This window comes from Oppia nitens, unplaced genomic scaffold, assembly GCF_028296485.1.
Source record: "Oppia nitens isolate AA-2021 unplaced genomic scaffold, nextdenovo-longstitch-racon4-pilon3 scaffold13_pilon_pilon_pilon, whole genome shotgun sequence".
NCBI lineage: Eukaryota > Metazoa > Arthropoda > Arachnida > Sarcoptiformes > Oppiidae > Oppia > Oppia nitens.
In genome coordinates, this window is record NW_026533192.1 from 1,139,361 (window position 1) to 1,162,089 (window position 22,729).

At 19.4% G+C, this 22,729-nt stretch overlaps 2 protein-coding genes across 2 annotated transcripts; one reads left to right on the forward strand and one right to left on the reverse strand.

Annotated features, from left to right (window-relative positions):
• Positions 1 to 578: 578 nt before the first annotated feature.
• LOC128958290 (complexin-like) lies at positions 579 to 9,433 on the forward strand. Its single transcript, XM_054304109.1, has 5 exons — positions 579 to 656; positions 6,751 to 6,832; positions 7,490 to 7,571; positions 7,784 to 7,943; positions 9,360 to 9,433. Exons 1-5 carry the CDS (start codon positions 602 to 604, stop codon positions 9,431 to 9,433), a joined length of 453 nt encoding a protein of 150 aa, XP_054160084.1. The 5' UTR covers positions 579 to 601.
• A 5,276-nt stretch (positions 9,434 to 14,709) lies between these two features.
• Positions 14,710 to 21,992, reverse strand: LOC128958349 (complexin-like). The gene is made up of 6 exons (XM_054304198.1): positions 21,974 to 21,992; positions 21,318 to 21,358; positions 16,192 to 16,407; positions 15,969 to 16,132; positions 15,034 to 15,187; positions 14,710 to 14,845 (listed from the first exon to the last, which is right to left on the reverse strand). Exons 3-6 carry the CDS (start codon positions 16,244 to 16,246, stop codon positions 14,772 to 14,774), a joined length of 447 nt encoding a protein of 148 aa, XP_054160173.1. The 5' UTR covers positions 16,247 to 16,407; positions 21,318 to 21,358; positions 21,974 to 21,992; the 3' UTR covers positions 14,710 to 14,771.
• Between the last annotated feature and the right edge of the window lie 737 nt (positions 21,993 to 22,729).

A 22,729-nucleotide genomic window follows, 5' to 3' on the forward strand; every position in this document is an offset into this window, starting at 1 on the left:
TAATTATAATATTTATGAATTATTAAATATATTTTGATATTTGTTTTTTTTAACCAAAATTCTGATATAAGTAAACTGTAATTATTTCAATATAAAATATAGGTAAAAATGATTTATTCATAAACCTAGTTATTGATAATATATGAACTGTCAAAAATTGTTTGTTATATTTATTATATAAAATTAATTTAGTAGAAAATATAAAGTATTTACTTTAGATCATACAGTACTTAATTATTAGGTTGAATGACATTTACTATCACTAACATATAATACTACTAAAGTACTATTACATGAATTATTATATTATTTACAAACAGTAGTTTTACTAATATGTAAATATATTATCGAAAAAAATAATTAAATAATATATTTTTATTTATATATTACTTTTAGAATACAAATAATTTATTTTATGTATTATTTTGCAGATAATATCATCCGATTTTATAATTAATATATTGAAGTAATTTTCCAAATAAATGTGAAATTTCAAGTCTAAAATCATCATCAATACAATTGACTTAATAATCAAAATTAATTAAATATTTTTTTCTATAAATTTAATTAATAAAAATACAAAACTACAAAAAGTGTAATAATGGCAGCATTTATAGCAAAACAAATGGTTGGAAATCAATTGTCGGCCGTTAAAGGTTTGTCATATACTTTATATAATTATAATTGAAATTAATCTATAGTTTTATGCAAATTAGTTGATTATTGATGAAATGAGGTCATTGTTATTGATCTATTCGTATATACAATATAATGATTATCTCTCATATAATAAATGCGTTTTTATAGTATAGTACAGTATATTGTATTGCAATATTGATTTCATACTTTTATTGTGTAATGCATTTGTTTTGTCACGTTATGAAACCCATAGAGATATAAATGTATAGTATATAACAAAAATACATCTATAGGTATATTAGGTGTGTGCCTATTTGGTAGACCCTATTTTCGATATGGTTGACACATTTTATTTGTTTTATTTGGAAAAGGAATTTATATATATATATAATATTATGAATATTTATACAGAAATTGGTAAACTACTGTAAATATGACTTAAATAAGTTTTAGCAATTTTAATTATTTAAAAATAGTGGGTGATATTGGATAATTTTTCTTCTAAATTATAAAAAATACATTAATTTAATTTAAATATTTTGTTTGTTTGTTGTATTAATATCTTGAATATTTGAGTGAATAAGTAAAGAGAGTTTGGTAACCCTACTAATAGGTCCCTCATTGAGCCTTATGGCTATCTATTGGATATAACATACAGAATCGCGAAGCACTCATAGATTTTACTAACTTTGTCTACAATTTTAGTTACCAAATAACAAGTCTATAGTAATGTCTATATATAGTATATATGAGAAACACATCCCAATAGACTTATTTGACTGCAACTCACTTAAAGGCATAACATATATTACATCAATTTGTGTGATAGAGATGAAAATAAACAACAAATATAAGGACTATATATCTAACTATAGATCTGTGTTTATTTTAATTGAGATAATGTTACACTTTTTTGTTTTTTATTATGAAATACAGTATCTTTTGTAGCATCTTTTGTATTATAAGAATATCATTTAAAAATTTTATAATAATTTATTAGTCGACATTTACTTAAATAAATCATATGATGTACCGGTACATGCAATTTGTTTTTAAAAATTAAATAATATTTATAGTATACATGTAATATCAGTAGTAAAGTGAAAAGTCATGTAATTCAATTGATTTACAACATTGCAAACTTGATTTTGACCAATATTTATTTATTTGTCATAATATTTTATATACTATTATATTTTTAAGAATATACAAATGTTGTATAATATTTTGTAACAAATAAAATTAGTTATCATAAAATTATCCCACATTTACTATTTATTTATAGCTTATTTCTAAATAATTTTAATGATTATTATACAGTATATACCAAGTATTTAAATGAGTGATATTAAAACTTTGGGCTTAATTATAAAAATTATCAAATATTGCATAACAAAATTCATTAAAGCCTAAAGTAAATAACAATTTAATATAAATGTCAAAAAAAGTTTTGCATTTTTAATTAATTTTGTATAATTTTACAAACCATTGATTACAAGCCATTATTTTATACAAGTCATTTGCTTATTTTAGCAATTAAATATATTTTTTCCATATAGGACTTTAAATTTTATAAATAAAATTGCCCCTGGCTACCCCTAGACAATTTTAAAACGTTGTTCCTTTCATTTAATTAATGTAAAGTATGTGTTTTGTAATATGATATACAACTATCTAAAACTTTATAATAATAATAGTAATGATAATAATAATCATAATAACCTTTTACTTTAATAATAATAATAATAAAATATATTTGTTCTCATTTTAGTAAATTATAGGTCTTTTTTATTTTTTTCTGCTCATTATATTTAGTTTTACTTTAGTTTTTTAAGTAAAAGTATTTTTTATTGTAACAATTGAAGTCATAAATGAGTGCATATCTGTATGGCTTAAATTGAATGTCATTTTTTGTTGTATTATTTTTAATGAAAAATTCTTATCTGTTACTAATGAATTAGATTTTATGTTTTGTTGAAAAAAACTTTAGTTTTTAAGCATTTTTTCATTAATTAAATTTCTTTTTACAATGTAATAAAAAACTTTAAAATTTAAGAAATATTTTTGAAATTAATTTTATATGTAATAATAATAATTTTTATTAAGCTTTTTTATTATGCCAAAAAACATAATTTAGTATTTTTAATAAAAAGGCTTGAAAAATGTAAGTTTAAATTTACAATATAAATATAAGAATATAAATCTAAGTTTAATTAATAAATACAATATATAACAATTTATAGTTTATTACAACTAAAATAGATGCTAAACATTGCATTATATGACATCAATTTATTAATTACTAGAATAAGTTCGCCAATTCATAAAAACTTATTGATACTTAATTAAAATTTTTTTTATATGATATATTGAATAGTATATGTTGTAAACATGGTATATACTGTATACTGTATATATATATATATAGTAAATAATATGTATAACTGATTGCATTAGACCTGTGCTCTGAGCTTTAGGATTGTTGTTTGTGTTTAATAAAAACAAATATCCTTTTGGATTGACTAATAAAATGAGATGAGATGTATGTGACACACACTCTCTCACATCTATAATCAGATTAAATAGTGATGTAAATTGCTTTCAATACAATTACTATATAAAATAAAAGACACAATAATTTTGTCTATAAAACTAAAATAATGAAATAAATTATATATATTGTCAGGATTTACTTATTTTCATATATCTTAATAATATTTGATTAATTTAGCAAAAGTATATATCTGTAGAAATGATTAATGTTTAGACATTAGCTTTAATAATAGCAATTCATAAGCCAAAACAAAACTAAATCACACATTTGATAACCTGATGGCCAAAAACATTGCTATATTTATATATTACTTGAATTGTCATTAACTGACACTCAACACATTGTTATAGACTGATAATCAAAACTAATGATTTGCAGTGTTATAGATGTATACTAAAGCATATAATCATTTGTTATAATTTTATTGTGGGATTAACTGAATACCAATGATGATGACGGGTCTGATCTAATACAACAAAGACAAAGTACAAAATATACAAGTCTTAGACCGGTATATATATAATGAGATTAATATATTTGTCCAAAAAAGCATTATTAGCGCACAAAACATAATGATCGGCATATCTAAGGCTTTACATCAACATAACCGTACAATTGGCAGACACTTTGGCCGTAATCTTACAAATTGTTAATAAACACATAATTAACAGTATCTGTAAATATAGTAATATATTTATATATGAGAATCAAATAACTGGACTTTGTATAGGATTTAAATAAATTTATATTAATTTCAATTAAGATCATAAATCAAATAAAACATTATCAAATCTAAAGCAATAATTTATTATTATAATAATAATATTTAATAATCGATATAATATTCAATATATAAATTTATATTGAAATGAACAATATGCTTTAAATATTTTAGTCAGATACAGTAATAATTTATTATAATTTATATATGATATTATACTGTATTATACATGACAAACAAAATAAGTTATTATAAAAATGTTGTCATAAACCAAATTTAGTTTGGAATAAAACAATTTTTATGATTATAATCAAACTTACTTATTATACAAATTAATTTTATTAATAAAATTTTGTGTAAATAATTAGATGTCGTTTTTATTATGACATTTATGATTATTAACGTTTATAGCATACCTATGATTTAATAAATATACTAGTTAAAGCTTAAAGGCTAAATGATCTAGGAATCTTTATATTATCTATTTATATTACTTATATAAGTAATATATGTCATCTATTAAACAATATTTATATATATAAGTCATATTATAGTATATATAAGGATTATATTTCAAATAATATGACACTTATATTAAATTCTTTATCAGTCATTAAATGGATGGCCTATTAAATTGTTGGCATAGATATGTCAAAATGTGCTTTAATTTGTCAATCATTTATAATTATATGACTTTGATCTTGTGTTAATAAAGTTGGATAAATTTTATTCAAACAGTAAGTTTGAGTAAAAATCTAGATTTTAATAATATTTATCTTTGAAGTTATAGTTAATTTAATTATAAGTATTTAATAATATTTCTTAACAAATAAATTGTTTATACATTAATTCTTTTAAAAAGTCTATTGAGATATAAAAATCAAATATATTTTTAAATAAAATGATTTTCATACTTATAATAATAATATAATACTGCATCATATATTGTAAAATATTTGGTAAAATTAAAGAAATTTTTAAAGAAACCACTAATAAATTTTAGTTAATTAAAATTTTCTCAACAAATTAAATAAAGTCATAAAACTAATTTCATTTTGTTTATAATAAAAGTCATGTCAAATATGTTTATTAATATCAATAAACTAAATAATTATTAAATACAATCATGTAATAGAAAATTATTGATTTTTGTTGCTATTGTCTACCAAAAACTCATAGCTTTGGTATTAAAATGAAAATATTTCTTATGTTATCAAATAATTTGCATAACTTTCCGCTTAGTTATGTCTTTCAATATACCATTTATAACTTTTCCTTATTATTACAAAGTCATATTGTTTGATAAAATAGGCAATCATTGAATAAATGTGTGAGATTTACTACAATATATAAATATTAACTGCAAAGATATATATATATTGTCTCGTATTCAGGGAATCGTATGGTTTAATGAAAGTGTCTGTAATAAAGCCGATCTTCAGAAATATAAACAACCATTTTATAGCTTTTTGTGTAAAATGTGAGCAAAATTCTTGAATAGCTTCTTATATTTTTTTATATATTTTATGAATATAGCAATCAATCAAACACTAAATTAAATACTATTCAAGTCATGAATGAAATTGTGATGAGATATATAATATATTCAGCACATGTTAAGCATAACTAATAGGAAATTGCAATCAATATAAATGTAAATTCAAAATTTTAAATTTAAAAAAAACGTTTGTAAAAAATGATATTTTATTGCTTCAATAACTTAACAACTAAAACAATAACAAATTAAGTTTAATAAAATAATTAAATCAAATCATTTTTTTATTAAGGACAGTTTTATAAAAAATATTAGAAAATATTATATGTTAGTACACATGTATATTAGATATATAAAATTTAAAAAAACTTAAAAAATAATAAAATTTAGTTATTATTTTTATTTGTAACTAACAAAATAATTGTATTTAATTAAAAGAAAATTACATTATTTACTATAATATTTTTGTCTACAGAATAAGATATATTTTCTGTATATAAACAATATATATACAGTATATATATATATATTTATATATATAATACAAGAAAGTAATCATTAAATGTCAGACACATCTGTGTCGACGATCTTTAAATACAAATGATTGTTACAAATCTATTGACCAGTCATTGAGTTAATGGATTCAAGTGTGCAATTGATTGACATTATTATGCAACCAACAAATCATTGATTAAAATGCGTTACATGTTTAGTAACCTCTAAACAAATATATCGTTTATTCTCATATATTCAGTAAAATAAAATTGAATAAAATTGTTTATATCATTGACTAATATTTTATAATTTCGTTGAAAAAAAAATTGTCAACAAAATGATTTCAAAACAATACATGGATTTTGGATTTTCTCAGTTTTCTATTAGAATTATCAAAAATATGAACAAAAATAGATATCCCAAGTGTTGGTCACCAATGACTTGTCTGTCAAAAAACTTGAAACATAAGCCGTCAGATACTATATTTTGTCCAATTTGTTATCATATCTTTGGGGCAATGATTTTAGTTTTTGTAAAAACATATTACAGATAAATATTAAGTCTACTAGTTTTGATAACTTTTTATATATTTATATATATCTTATATAAAAATTTATATATAACATATATATATAAATTTGTCAATATTTGTTATCAATCAAATTATTAATAATGATCATTTTTGACAATATAAAATATAATTGATTTTTATTAGAGAAAAATATTTATATTAAATAATTTTTATGATTAAAAATAAGAGAGAACGTTATTATATTTTAAATATAAATTTCTAAATCTGTAAAATGCAATAATCAAACAAATAATAACCAAAAAAATTATTTATAGACATCGGTGGCGGAGAAAGTATGACAGCCGAAGAAAAGGAACGGTTAGCTCAGTTAGAACAGGAAAGGCTTGAAGCGCTCCGGTATTGTATTAAATACAATATATATATATATATATATATATATATATTATTTATATCTATAATTTTTTTATATAAAAATTGGTTAATTGTTGTCGTAATATTAAAATAATACATTTTTATAATATATAATTTTATATAATAAGATTATTGTACTTTTTTTTGTTAAAAACACCAATTTATTAGTACAAACCACACATAAATTATTACATAAAACAGAAATATAGTTTAAGAGTAAAATAGAAGATTAGAAACATATAAAAGATTTTTTTCTTTTATTTGTTTTTCTAAACTTTTTCAATCATTTTCATTATACCCATTATTTTAGTGTTCATTAGACATTTAACTACTATTTAGACTTTTAGTATAGTTAGTTAAAATATCCTTAAATGCAATTAAATATAAATCACATAAATATTAGATAGCAAACAAAATTCTAACAAACAAAACAATACTAAAGTAGACAACTATTATTATAAAAGAGTTACTATACTTGTATTTTACTGTAATAAAAGTATACATTTTTCATTTTAAAACAACTTATATTTAGTTGGATACATTAATTACTTAATTTTATGATTTTATTTAACTATTATTAATAATTTATTAATAAAAATAAGACAAAATATAATAACAAAAAACAAAAAATTGATTTTTCAGAGAACAAGAAGAGAGAAGAAAAGAAAAGCACAGAAAGATAGAAGTGGAGAGAGAAAAGATGAGGAAAGGGATTAGGGATAAGGTGTGTGCCATTAATTACATGTCTAACCCATAAGACTATAATGTATTGCAGAGAGAGAGAGAGAGAGAGAGAGAGAGAGAGAGAGAGAGAGAGAGAGAGAGAGAGAGAGAGAGAGAGAGAGAGCTTCACTCAATTACTGATAAGATTTCGTTATTGTTTTTAATTCACACTCTCTTTGTTCACTAATTTTATTTCATTTATGTGTCAATCAGTATAACATCAAAAAGAAAGAGCAGATCAGTCGAGAGGAGTCCATCGATGCCATTAAAAAACAGGACTCTGTCTGCTCTGAGAGTGGACTCAATCGCAGAAAGAAAACACCTGAAGAAATGACCGCCGAAGCAGAGGAGGCAGATCTCGACGACTTTAGCAGTTAGTAATATAAATATTTTATTTTATAATTTTTTTATTACATTTGATTATCAAATAAAGCAAAGATAATTTGTTTAAAAGTTTTATATTGTTTTATAGTAGTCTAATAGAAAAATAGTAAATTATTAAATTACATGTTAAGTTAAGTTAATTTAGTTTATTTTAATTTTAATGTATATTTGATAATAAAGTTTTAACATTTTACTTCTACAAAATTGCACAATAAAAACAAATAGTTTACAAATAATATCACAAACAATCATCTTTTGGCTATAATAATAAACTTTATTTTAAAATTTATTTATATTGTCATTTTAAATACTAGAATATTTAAATTTATTTTCGCAATAATTGTGGTCACAAATAAAATTGAAAGCAATGCTATTAAAAAACTCATCCCTCTATAGACTTATTTATAGTTTTATAATATAAATCTATTGTATTAATGTCTGTAATTTCACTGTAATTTAAAAACTAATGCCATTAGATTTGTGTTGAGATTTCAGACTCAAATCGACAATCAAATAAATTCCTTATTTTATTATTATTTCTTAAATAATAATAAAGAAAATTATTTACAATTTGCTGAATAAGCATTTAGTTAATGGTATGATTTAAAATTAATATAAAAGATATTGGAAAAAGAGAAAATTTAATATCATTTAATTTATTTTATTAAATACGTAAAATAAACTAAAAAATAAATTAAAATAAATTTGTTATGTTATTTTATAATACAAGATATTCAAAATAAATTTAAAAAAGCATATATTAAATCAAAATATTTATTATAAAAATTTAAAAAAAAATATTTTTGATATAGTAATAATATATATTTTACAATAGCATTTCACATTTATTTATTTTAATATACTGTATATTATTTTATAATAACTTTTCCCATAAAATAAATATTTATTTATTTAAATTTTATCTTTCTATTGAAAAATATAAGAATTAAACAAATAGTATACTGTATTTCAACGTCAAATAATGTTTAAAAAATATATTATAAAACTCTTCTGTAAACTTTTAAAAAATCTTTAAACTGAATATAAAATGGCAAAAACAATTGACTGCAAAGATTTTTTTTAAATACTAAAAAATATATTAAAAATCAATTTACATTTTATTGAGTTTTTATATACTAAAACATCTATTTTTTTATTTAACTTAAGTTTAACATAAATCCATAGTTACTAAAACAAAATACAAGTATTTATTGAATATTGTGATTTTTTTTTGAATAGTTTAATTTTTTAAAAACAACACATAGTTAACATTATTATTATTATTATTATTATTATTATTATTATTATTATTATTATTTTAATATTAAAAATATTTAAATTTGCAATTCTTAGAAAATATAATTTTATTGTTTTTTTAAAAAAAATTATTTGAATGTCAAAACAGAATTCAAGAACTCATTGGAACACAGATTCAGTGAATTGAAGAACTCTATTGAGTCGAGATGTGTCATACAATAGGGATCAGACATATGTCACCAAAAAATAGGTCTATATATATGTATATTATATACAATACATATATAAACTACTATATTGTAAATCTATTTGTTTATATGTAACTCATATATGTTTGACAGAGATGTCAGTGTATATGAGATACTAACTAACCTGTGCTATAAAAATGATTACTTTATTATAAGATAATATTACTAATGTTTAGGCTATTTATTAGCAATATTTCTATTAATAATTAGACGACAAATATATGCTATTTGACGTCTAAATATTAATATTGTTATTAAAATTTTGTTTGTTCTGTACAAACTGTACAAACTATTATTGTTTTTATTTAATTACATATTAAATGTGATAACGAGTAATATATCTCTATATACAGTATATAAAATATATAATGTATATTGTTATTTAATTAAACAACTATAATATATTATCACAAAAATTTTTAATTAGTAAAAAGTATGTATTTACTAATGTTTTTGATATTATGCTAATATTTACAATTATCTGTTTGTTTTATATGATAATACAGTATAATTGTCTATTACAATTTAGAAAAATAATATTATGATAAATGTATAATTTGCTAAATTTATATATTATACTGTATATCATATTTTAATGTTATAACATAAATATTTTAAAGCAAAAACATAAAAAATTATTTCAATTATTTTAAAATATACAGTACAATATGCAAATCTAATTAAATATTTAATCTATGGATATTATACTGTAATGATAGTTAAAAAATTGTATGCATTAACATTCAAAAATTTAGTAAATATTTTTGTTATAAGTAAATTGTTTTATAAAATTTAAAAAGAATTATTTAATATTTAATTTGGTACTATATTCAGTGTTTTAATTTTATAATTATATTATTTATAGATTATAAATAATAGGCTCAATATATTTTATTTAATATTTTAACATTTGCAAATGATTAGTTGATTTATTTTGTAAATATAAGTACAAAATACAAAAATAAACGTTTTTTAGCATTTGATAGTTTAGATATTGATATGAAAACAAGTCTTAGATACGATATGCAGATATAATTAGCTAATTATTATTTATACATATTTTATAAAATTTAGTTTAAAAGTATAGCACTAATACTAATAATCGAAATATATTAATAGTTTTTAATTAGTTTTACTAAATAAATATTATAAAATAAATCATACGAAATAATTTAAAATAAATTTTAATTGACTTATATTTGCTGTATATTAATTATAAATACATAAATAAAATCATTATTATTAATGAAATTTGCTAAATTAATAGCTTTATTGCAATAATAACATTTTTTGTTTTGCTTACAATCTAAGCATTATATTTTAAAAAAGACAAAAAGTTTCAGAAATTTTTAAATATCATTTACAGTAAATTATTATAAAATAATTATAAACTAAAAAATTGCAATATTTATTATATGTTTAATTTTATCTTTCAATAAGTCTAAACTTAATTTTTATTTTTTTTATTAAAAAAATAACCATCAGAAAATTTATTTATGTATATTAATTAAATTACAAAATCTTTATATAATATATGAGACATGAATTTTAATCTAATCATGAAATATAAACAGGATATACAACGAAATATCCAATAATAAAATTTAAGATAAAAACTACATTAATTATATTATAATGTATTGGCATATAAAATATTATTGGTGTATAATATTTATTATTAATTTATAAAATTGTTAGATTTTGTAAACATTACACTTAATTTTGTATATTGTATGTTATAAATGTTGTAAATTATATATGAAGTCATATGTATAAAATATTATTAAGTCATTGTCATAATATATGTTAATATTATAATTAGTGTTTTGGTATTATTATTATTATGAAAACAAATAAATAAAATAATAATTAGGAAAGTTTGTTGTATATTTAAAAGATTCAAAAATGACTAATTAATTAATTATTTTATGATTTAAATTGACTTAAAATTTTACTTTAAATAATATGTCTATAAAGTTGAGATAAGACTATTGAAATTTAAGATTTTTATTATTGTAAAATAAAACATCAAAAATATTAATAAATATTTAGTTATATAATAATAAAATAATAAATATTAATAAAAATTATCCAAACACTAATTATAATACAATTAAAATGATACGATTAATGTATTTTTAATATAATATATAATGTTTAGTATTTATTATCATTTAAAATGTTGATATTTTAATTATTTAAATTTATATACAGTACATGTATACAATACTGTATTTAAAGTTTATTGTTTTAGATTTACTGTAAAATAAAAATTTATAATAAACTGCTAAGTATATATTATAGTAAATATTTTTTTAAATAATAAAATTCATCAGGTAAGTTTAATAAGAATACTATTTTTATATTATATTTTTAAAATAGATACTTTAAAATTTATATTAAAATATAAATAAATAATAAAAAATGAACACACATTTTTATTAATTTTTACAAATAATTAATTTTATTTTATTGTTAATTTCATTAAAATCCAAATATCTGGCACTTATTTAAAGTTACAATTAATGATAATTTACATTAAGTTTAATATAATAATAATAATAATAATAATAATACCGTAAATGTAATAATAATTATCTAATTTATGGCAACAATTGTTTTTGTCAAAATTGGCTAATTTTTGATGTATAATCACACCCAAGACACTAGAGATTTATATTATCTTATTTTTTTTGTTTTTGAGACACAATTGACAATATCATATTAATATTTTGCTATACTATTTGTAAATTAAAATAGACATCATTGTATTTAATACATAAAATTATAAATCAATATTTATTATTAGTTATACTAGTAATAACTTAATATGTTAAAGAATAATATAATTTTATGTTTTTTTGTCTATAAAGTTGCAATTATATTAACTTATTAATGTTCAAATTATCATTTATATAAATAATTTAATAAAACAATACAATATGTCTTTTTAATTCATCATAAGTAAAGTATATTTTTATCGTAATTAACATTTGGTTTATTTTCTTATCTAAAAAATGTTATCAATTTGTTTTACAGTATTATTTAGTTTTAAGTTTTCAAACATTTATAAACAATATATTTTTATAATAATTGTTTTACATACATCACTATTTTAATTACATATAAATTATTTTAGATTACATTATATTTAATTCTCTCAAATAAACAGTTGTTTGCCTTTGAATTTATTCAAATAAGCAAATTTACATACATTTGTATACAGTATATATATATATATATATATATTGAGAGAGCTTTATTAATAATCAAATTATAAATAAAATAACATTTGTAGGATTACAATAATATAATCTTTTCAATAAAATAAACAATTAAAAACAGTTTTCATATCTTATTTTAAAATTTATATGTAAATATCTGTAGATTTTCAATATACATGTTTGTATATTATTACATGTAATAGTTATAGTTGGTATAATATTAAATACAGTATAGATATTTATAATGTAAATAAATTATATAACTATTTTGTAATCAATTATTATGAGGTATAACTAAATTGATTTTTAATAATTTATATATATACAAATTTAAATTATTAATTTGTTGTTAATTGTTATAATTGTTATCAATTTTAATAATATATTTATTATTTATATAATAATAGATATACAATATATTGGATTTATAAAAATAGAGTAGAATATATTATATTAGGTATCCAATATAGCAATAATTATTAATATAATTTATTGTAGTTAATAATGTTATTTAGTTACAAATGAATTATAATTTTAATAAAGTAAAATGGGTTTTTACTTTTAATTAAATTAATTATAATTTAGAATTAATCCATAAAAGTTTATCGATAAAATTATTTCTATTAGGGATCATAAAAATATTAGACAGCATTTACATTATAGAAATGCAGTCATTGAACTAATTGAAAAATTTAATTTTTTAATAATATATTCATAGAAATAAAATTTAGATATAATTATAGAGATCTCTACACACAATTCGTTGTTGATCTACCTGTTTAGGGGTTTTCATAAAACCATTTTATAGATTCAATTAGTACCCCATTATTATTAATTAATATTTATATATATATATTTATTTATTTATATTGTATTGTATTATTTATAGTAGTAATACAATAAAGAAAATTTTTATTATCGAGAAATACTTAATAGATTTAGATAAATAAAATAATTAAAAATTTAATCTAAAAATCACTAATTTTAGTAATTGCTTAATTTTTTAAATATCAAGCAAGTAATGAATTTTGTATCCGAAAGAGCAAATTTCAAGTAAGATTATGAGTAAATTCTAAATATTTTATACTTTAATGGTAATTATGGTTTGCATTTTTCTCAATTAATTGCTAAATAAATTGAATGTTTGCTATTTACAAAATTATAACTGCTTATCATTACAAATTATATTATTATATACAACACGTTTAATTTCTATACATTTATATATTTGTTGTTAATTTTCTATACAAAGGTTATTTGATATCTAATATCTAAATTAAATGGTAATTGAGATTTAGATCGGTATTTATAAGTTGTTGTTATATATTGTATATAATATAATATATATTTTTATATAAAAGTTGTGAGCACTTTATGGCCCGTCAGTTGTCTAGAAACCTGTTTTTAATTCATTGCATTACAATGATTGTAACATAAAATATAATTACTAATAAAAACAATTTTTTAATTAATTAATTAATTACACAAACATTATTATTATTAGTATTTTAACTTATTTTGTTAAATTATTTTTTGTAGTTTAGAAAATCTATCACTTTATTTATTTTCAATAATTTATAATGACTTTGAGTTTTTCAAAAACAATTATCATTTTATCATTTTACTAGAAAACCATCAACAAATAATTATAACTCAATGTAATTATATATAACAATTTAACAAATTATTAATGTATAAATATATATATATATAAATGAATTAATTTAGTTAAAACAAATAACTATAGAAATTAGGTATATGTATAAATTATATTAATATCATAGATACGATATTAATATAAATAGTATTTTACACAACAAATATAGATAATAAACCTTTTTTAATGAGAATAATAATAATCATAATAATAACTTTAAACCCATTAAATAGATTATTATTAATTATTTTTTTAGCATTTTTAATTTAAACATTTTTCAATTCGTCTAAATCTAGTATAATATATTTATATATTTAATTTTAAAACATAACAATCGTTATTTATTTTACACAAATGGAGAGACCTTAATAAAAATGGAGGAGGATTTTCAGTAATTAGGAGGCGCCTCCATCACACATATCTCAGTCAGTCTACTGTATCGTACATTTCTCCTCAATTTGACCCTTAATATCATTCACTTGGGTTTCGATACTGTTTTTAAGTTCTAAATAAAATTAGACAAATTATAAAATACTAATAAATATATGTTTTTATATTTAATTCTTATTTTTTAAAAAAAAAAATCTTAAAAATAATTTAAAGGAAAATCTGACCAAAAAAAATAAAATTATAAAAAACAAGCCTTTGATTAATATGAAATAAATATATTTAAAAAACCCCAATTAGACTTACTAGTAAAATCATCCTGGTCAGCGGCCGCCTGTTCCGCTGCTATTTCTTCGGGTGTTTTCTTTGATCTGTTGATACCTCCGGCGGCGCCTCCCATACGCTCTTCTTGTTGTTTCTTGAGCTCAGCCTCTTTTTCTTCTCTCTTTTTGATGCCATACTAATTGGGTATATATATTGACATTTAGTTTTTCATTTAAAGCAATACAACAATTATTTTCATGCATTTATGTTGAAAAACTTTATGTTAGTCACATAAATAAAAGATTATAATTTATTTATTTATTGAACACATTGTTAAACAACTCGAAGTATACAATATTAATATCCGAACAATTTAAGCATTTTATTAAATAAACAAAAATTTATTTATTATTTTAAAAATTTGAAACTATGTTTCTTCTTATGTTTGATTAGTTATTCTAATAAAGTAAGGCGTTGTTCACATATTACGTTCGCACTTTTTAAGAAATCTAGACCCCCTCCCTCCCCTGTGTTCGCATGTAGTCATTTAAAAAATTACGTTCGCTTGTCCCTAACCGCTACCCCCGTCCACCATCACAATAAATAAAATATTATCTAATTGCGAACGTTCTTAATGTCTCTACCCCTCCCCTCCCCATTGTTCGCAAAAGTTCGCTTTGGCTAACCCCCCCCCTCCCCTCAAGTGCGAAAGTAATATGTGAACCACGCCTAATGATCTTATAATCTGAGCTCAAAAATCTGTAATAACTGATAACTTTGATTGAATTTATTTTAATATTAAGTATTTTAAAAATCAGAATATTAACAGATTTCTAATTTTAATTTAACTTCAATTAACTTTAAATTTAATCAAAAAATATTCATTATATCATAAATAAAAATTAATATTTTTTCTGAAGTGAATGAATTAATTAAAGGTAAGTAAACAATGAATTTATTGATAAAATAAATAATACTTTATCTCTGATTCCTTGTCTCATCCCTTCCCTCTCTTGTTCTAATTTTCTATGTTTTTCTTGACGCCTTTCCTCTGCCTCCCGGAGCGCATCAAGTCTTTCCTGTTCTAATTGTTGAAGTTTTTCTTTCTCTTCAGGTGTGGGCCCCTCTCCGCCACCCATTTCTGTGTAAATATTATATAAAATAAGTAAAAATATTATATATTTTTATATAATAACAAACCTTTGACGGCTGACAATTGGTTGCCAACCATTTGTTTTGCTATAAATGCAGCCATTATTTTAAAATTTTTACAGTTGTTTTCGGTCTAAGTTTTTATTGAAATTAATTATTATAAAGTTTGCTAATAAATTCAATTTTCTTAGCGATGACTTCAATAAGTTTCACAGTTTCTTAAAAACTTAAATATTAGAGATAAATAAGTTTCAGTGTAAATATCTGTAATAAAAAACACAATATTATTAATTTAAATAATATTTAATTAAAAAATATCTAAATATTTATACAATATAAATCTTATTTGTTAAATATAGATATTATACTATATAGTATGTCACTGTATACATATCATATAAACTATAAATAAACTGTATATCAAAATTTAAAAATTGAAATTTGTCAAAAATGCAAACAAAATCGCTATTATATGTACTATTTAAAAAATAATAATTTATAATTTAATAATTTTTTATAGACATCTAAAATCTTTTCAATTTTTTTAATTACAAAAGTTTTTTAATCAAAAAATCATTAAAGTTAGAAATAACATAAAATATATTTTGTTAAGCATTAAAAGCATAAAATTATGTGATTTACATTAGTTTTGAGTAATTATTATGATTATCATAATAACAAAACTTTCATAATGAATGTGCAAAATGAATAAAAGCTAATATTATAAAAAAGCCGTAAAACATTTTGTAAAATAAAATATTATTAGTTATATGAATAATATGATAAAGTATGAAACAGACATATTTTAATAGACAAATAATTACAATTTGCTTTTAGTATTAGGATAATACATTACTTTTATAACAATGATCTTAATTATTATACATTAAACATCATATCATACAAATTACTACAAATTTCACTTTTAAATATGATTTCTGTCATGAAGTTTACATTAATTAATGCATAAAAATATTTTTGAAGATAACATACCATTAAAATATATGATGAATTTAAAAAAAAAGATTACATGTATATGAAAAAATTATAAAAATTCAAATTATTCATATTATCAATTTTTATGATCTAATAATTTAATATTTTAAGAAATAAGAAAAATATATTTATTTTTAATTAAATTTTTGAATAGTATTTTATACGATTTATACATATTTTTTGTAACATTAAATATTCAATATTATATTTATATATATATATATATATATTATATATATTTTTGTAAAATTGAAATTGCTTTAAACTACAAGTGAACAACACTTCAATTGATAGAGATATCTATGAGTGGGTGTCGTATCACAAGATTATCATCACTTTAGTTGATCTCATTTTGATCTTTACTTCTGAAATCTCTTGAGAAGATTGTGTGTCATTCAACTCAATGGCATTTTATTTATCATTGTTTATAAAATATGTTTTGTTTATTTATCATATTTTTGTTGATTTAAATAAGTTAAATATTATTGAAAATTATTTTATTATTTACAAACTTGATTACTTAGATTTACTCTACAAATAAATTCAAGTTTATTATTGTAATTAGTACACAATATTTGCAATAGAAGTCAAAGGTTTGATTGTTTTTAATTTAATTAAAAATATCTAATAAATCAATCAATAGTTTATAGGACTATAAATAATAAACTATCATTTAAATTTAACAAATATTAATTTAAACTTAAAATATAAAATAATATTACTATATTTTACTTATTTGTAAATACAATAAGCAATTTATTTAATATAATTGTTATTAATTAAAATAAACACATATTTATTCTTAATCTTAAAATCTTTAATAAAACTTTTTATATGTAATTTAATATTTAAAATACATATAAAGTTTAATCATTGAATCTTAATATTTATAAAAATGTTTTATATTAAGATATAAATACAGTAACTCTTATAACTTATAAGACATACAAAATATATTTACAGTACTAATGTGCACTTAAAACTGTATAAAACAAATGTAAAGGTGGTTTAGTTATAGTCATTTCATTATTTTTCAATCAATATATTTAATCTATCGTTTTTTTTACTCATTTTTAGTGAATTTGTTTGTGTTATTAATGTGTATATAAGTTTTCATAATAAAAAAACTAATCACTATTAGATCCAATGAAAGGATATTATTCTCATAAAAAATAAATATAATATACTGTAGTATAGTATATACCTATATATATATATATATAACATGAAAGAAAAAAATGAGAGCACAAGAAATCAGTGGAAATACCGAGTCTTTAAAAATCCTAAGTCTCGGCTCTGCTTTTTATTTGCTATTATTATAGTGTCGACTAAATTATATGATTAATGCCGTGAATAGTGTTTGAATAGCAAAAAGAGGATAAAAAATAAAGAGATTTACTATTGAATGGCAACTCAAAAGATGAGCTAAATTGAAAAGTATTACAACAAATCAGGTATAAGTACTCATTGAAAAAAAGTGTTTTCTCTCACATACATTGAAAACTTACAGTTTTGCGCTACAAATAGCTAACAGTTTAGCAAATGTCAGATATTTTATTGTTAAGTTTTTTTTATTCAATGTATATAAATCTTTACAATAAAAACGTTAAAATATAATTTTCTAATTAATTATACTCTAATAATCACTAAAAATATATACTAAACAAATGTTGTCTCTATAAATAGAATACATAAAAATTTTAATATTAGTATTATTTTTTTAAATACTAAATATTTTTTTTATAAATTTTTTTTCGTAGACCTATAATAATTATAATAAACTTATGTACTTAAAATAGAAAAATAAACAATGTGAATTTGTCAAATTGACATAAAGTTTATAAGTTTGTTTTGAGTCAAATTGATGGTCAACCGAGAAGAAAAGTGATTGAATTTTGCTTACAATAGCTATTATTTAATTGAAAGCAAACAAATGTTAAGAGCATAACAAACATTGTCTATCGCTATATACCGTACTATCAAAGTGTGTATATCTTAATGTCAGTCACTGTTTGTCAGACAATAATACATCAAATTCTGTGTCTAATCGACGACTTGACATAACATTTGCTTTATTTGCTGTCAAATATTGTCGGATAAACAAAATCTATAGTAAACCAAAAAAAGAAAATTTTTGTTTCAAAATATAAAGTTAACAATAATTTTTTTTTATACATTTTGTTCACTATTATTAAAGTTATGTTTATTATATTTTAATATTAAACAATTTAACTTATAGAAATAAATCACCACTAAATAAATTCGCATTAGTTTAGGAAATCATTTATATATAAATTTAATTAGATATTTTATCTTACTTTTTTTATTATGCATATAAAGTAACAAACAATAAAAATAATAAGTTATATAAGTATAGGATTAACATAAAACTGATTGCATATCATAACAGTTCCACTCATAACAGTTTTATTATTATTATTATTATTATTATATAAAATATAATGTCAGTCACGAGACAGTAACAGAATAACAGTACACAAGAAGTTGTTGTTTCAACGATTCTGTGCATTCAATTCAATGATATTTTTTTAGTCCGTTTCCCATAACAGCCTTTCCTTTAGCACAAGTAATTCACTTACTTTACGATTGATTGTACTATCATTTTGTTTGGCGTCCGACACGATGGCACCAATGCTTTTGTGTCTGTCCTCTAACCGCTCTTCAACAACAATAACCAATTGCGCCAATTATATAAAAGCACTTTTTTTTACTTACTATCCATTTATCTTCAATTACAATATCTGAATTCAATAGTATATGTATAACATTTCACATTCTTTAAATTTTACATTTAATAAACAAAAAAAACAATACAATTTTTAACTAATGTTATTTACATAAAATACAGTATTATAAATGTTCAAAACAATAGCCAAAACTACGGAGAATTATAGATTAGGAGAGTATAGCGTGAATTGTAGTGAAACTAATATGACTGAGACTCTAATATTCTGAATATTCTGTTTTCAGAATTAGCCTATAATTGGCTTATTTGACTACCAGTGCAAACATTAGTTACAGCAAACATATATATATATATATATATATATATATATATATATTGATAAAAAAATCAATGATTTACTTTAATGATTTTGCTTATAATCAATATACAGTAGAAACTATATTATAATATATGACATTTTTTTAGAGCAAATACTGTCTGTTATAAAACCTGAAAAATAAACTACAATACATTAATATTAATAATATTTATTATTTGTAAAATGCCAATATATCATATTTATCAAAAACATACAGTATATTATTAAAATTAATCAATAGAAACTGCCCAATAATTATAATAAATTATGAATGCTATCAATATTTTAATACTTGTTTACATCATTAGGTTTATTGATAAAATATATTTGGAAAAACTACTTTTCTGTATTATTGATTAAAACAAATTTTTGAAAAATTAAAATCAATTATTATTATAGTTAAGTTAGCAGTTTGTTATAAAATTACATATTATTGATATAATTTACAGTATTTACCATTAAGAATATTTTGTTAATAATTGTTATATCATCATAAACATTTTGTCGATTTTTTTAATTCTCAAAAAATAATTTTTAAATTAAAAACATTAATGTTTTTTCTGACAATGCTATTATTTCCTATATTTAAGAAAAAATATAGTTTATTTAATTTATAGAAAATGCTGACATATTTATAATATGTATATATAATTGATTGAGTCATCAAACAATTTATTGATTTGTTTTTTAAAAATCAACTTTAAAAGTGAAACGTATAAAATTACATTTTTTACTGTATGTGCAAAAATGTCACAAACAGTAATAACTTATGGTTTAAACAAAGTTTATTTTGTTTATGTTCTCAATGTTATACTTATACTTTAGACCGCAAAACAATTGATTTTTTATTAACATTCAATGTTCATAGCATTGGTCATCAAATGTAAAGTCTTTACAACAACAATGGTATCAATTTGTATAAATTTTTAAAGATCATTGTGGTATACATTTTGATATTACAGTATATTATAAGTAACATAATTTAAGAAATAATATTATATTTATATTTTTTAGTAAAATTTATATTCAACAAAAATTAAAACAATATAGTATAAAATAAAAATAAATGTATTTTTCAAAAATATTTTTGTTTTACAATAAAAAATAACTTACATTTCATTGATGCTAAATGCTTAAAATTTCTTGTATAAAATCTAAATAAAAAAATATTAAAATTAAAAATAAAATAAAATTATTTTACATATAAATTCTAATAATAATGATTGACATAATCTTAATAATAGCACAACACAAGTACTTGTCATGAAATGATGTCAATTTCAATAAATATTTTATAATTTGTTTGTTAAGAAATGTTTATATTTAATAAATATAGTATTATTGGTAGAAATATTTTTTAAATGCTTTATAAACTTAGTCGTCAAACTTCATACAATACATTAGTATAACATTGGGTCAGAAATTTTGAAATACATATCTAAACAATACGGCTATTAAATTGAATTAATAAATGTTAATATATTTGATTAAAGCAAAATAGCTTATAACTGACCGAGTTTTGAACCCAATGCTTAAGATTGAAAACTCTTTACATATTATAATATATAGCTTTCTTGCGTAACATATCACTACTGTATAATCAATCACAATATAAATACATTTATTTAATGACAAGTACTATAAAATAAATAACTATTTTTATTATTTAAACTAACACTAAATTTCATAATTATTTTTTAATGTAATATTAAACTAATATAAATAATTTTTTTCCAGTAATATTTAATATGGAGTAATATTTTCAGTACCAGTTATGGACAGTTGTAATGTCTTTAAACCAATGATATCGTTGTTATCGTTGTGTTTTAATATTGTTTCAGCAAATACTATAAATACAAAATAAAAATAATAATTATACAATAGTATCAAACATTTTAAATACAGTATGATATCTACTGTATGTTAATATATATTATGAGAATGAAAACATATTTAGATTAATAAAAATTTTTGATGTTATAATATATATATATATATATATTATTTATATATATGTCATAAATTAAATTTTTAACAAATGTATAATAAATATTTTTTAGCTTACTATCATTATATTATACATTATATTAGGATATAAACTTAAAGGACAATAAACTAAATGCTAACACAAAACACATAAATATTATGTATTATATTATTATAGTAAATCAATATATATTTAAATATAGTTTTGCCATCTATTATAGCGTTTTTTTTTTTGATTGACTCTTTGATCAAAACTTTAATTACAAATTTAGATTAACAAATATTTAATAATATTTATTAACAAATATAAAAAATCATTATCAATTTATTAAATTAAAAATAAATTGTAGTTTATATGATATAAATTATATCATAAAAATTATTTTATTCAAATAATTTTATATTTTGTTCGTATAATAAAAATATCTTTTGATACTATAATATTATTTTAGTTTAGTTTATTTGTTTAATTATTTGCATATGATTAAAAAGTAAAAAAAAGTGTTTTAAATTGACATTAATTGTATTAAAGATATATA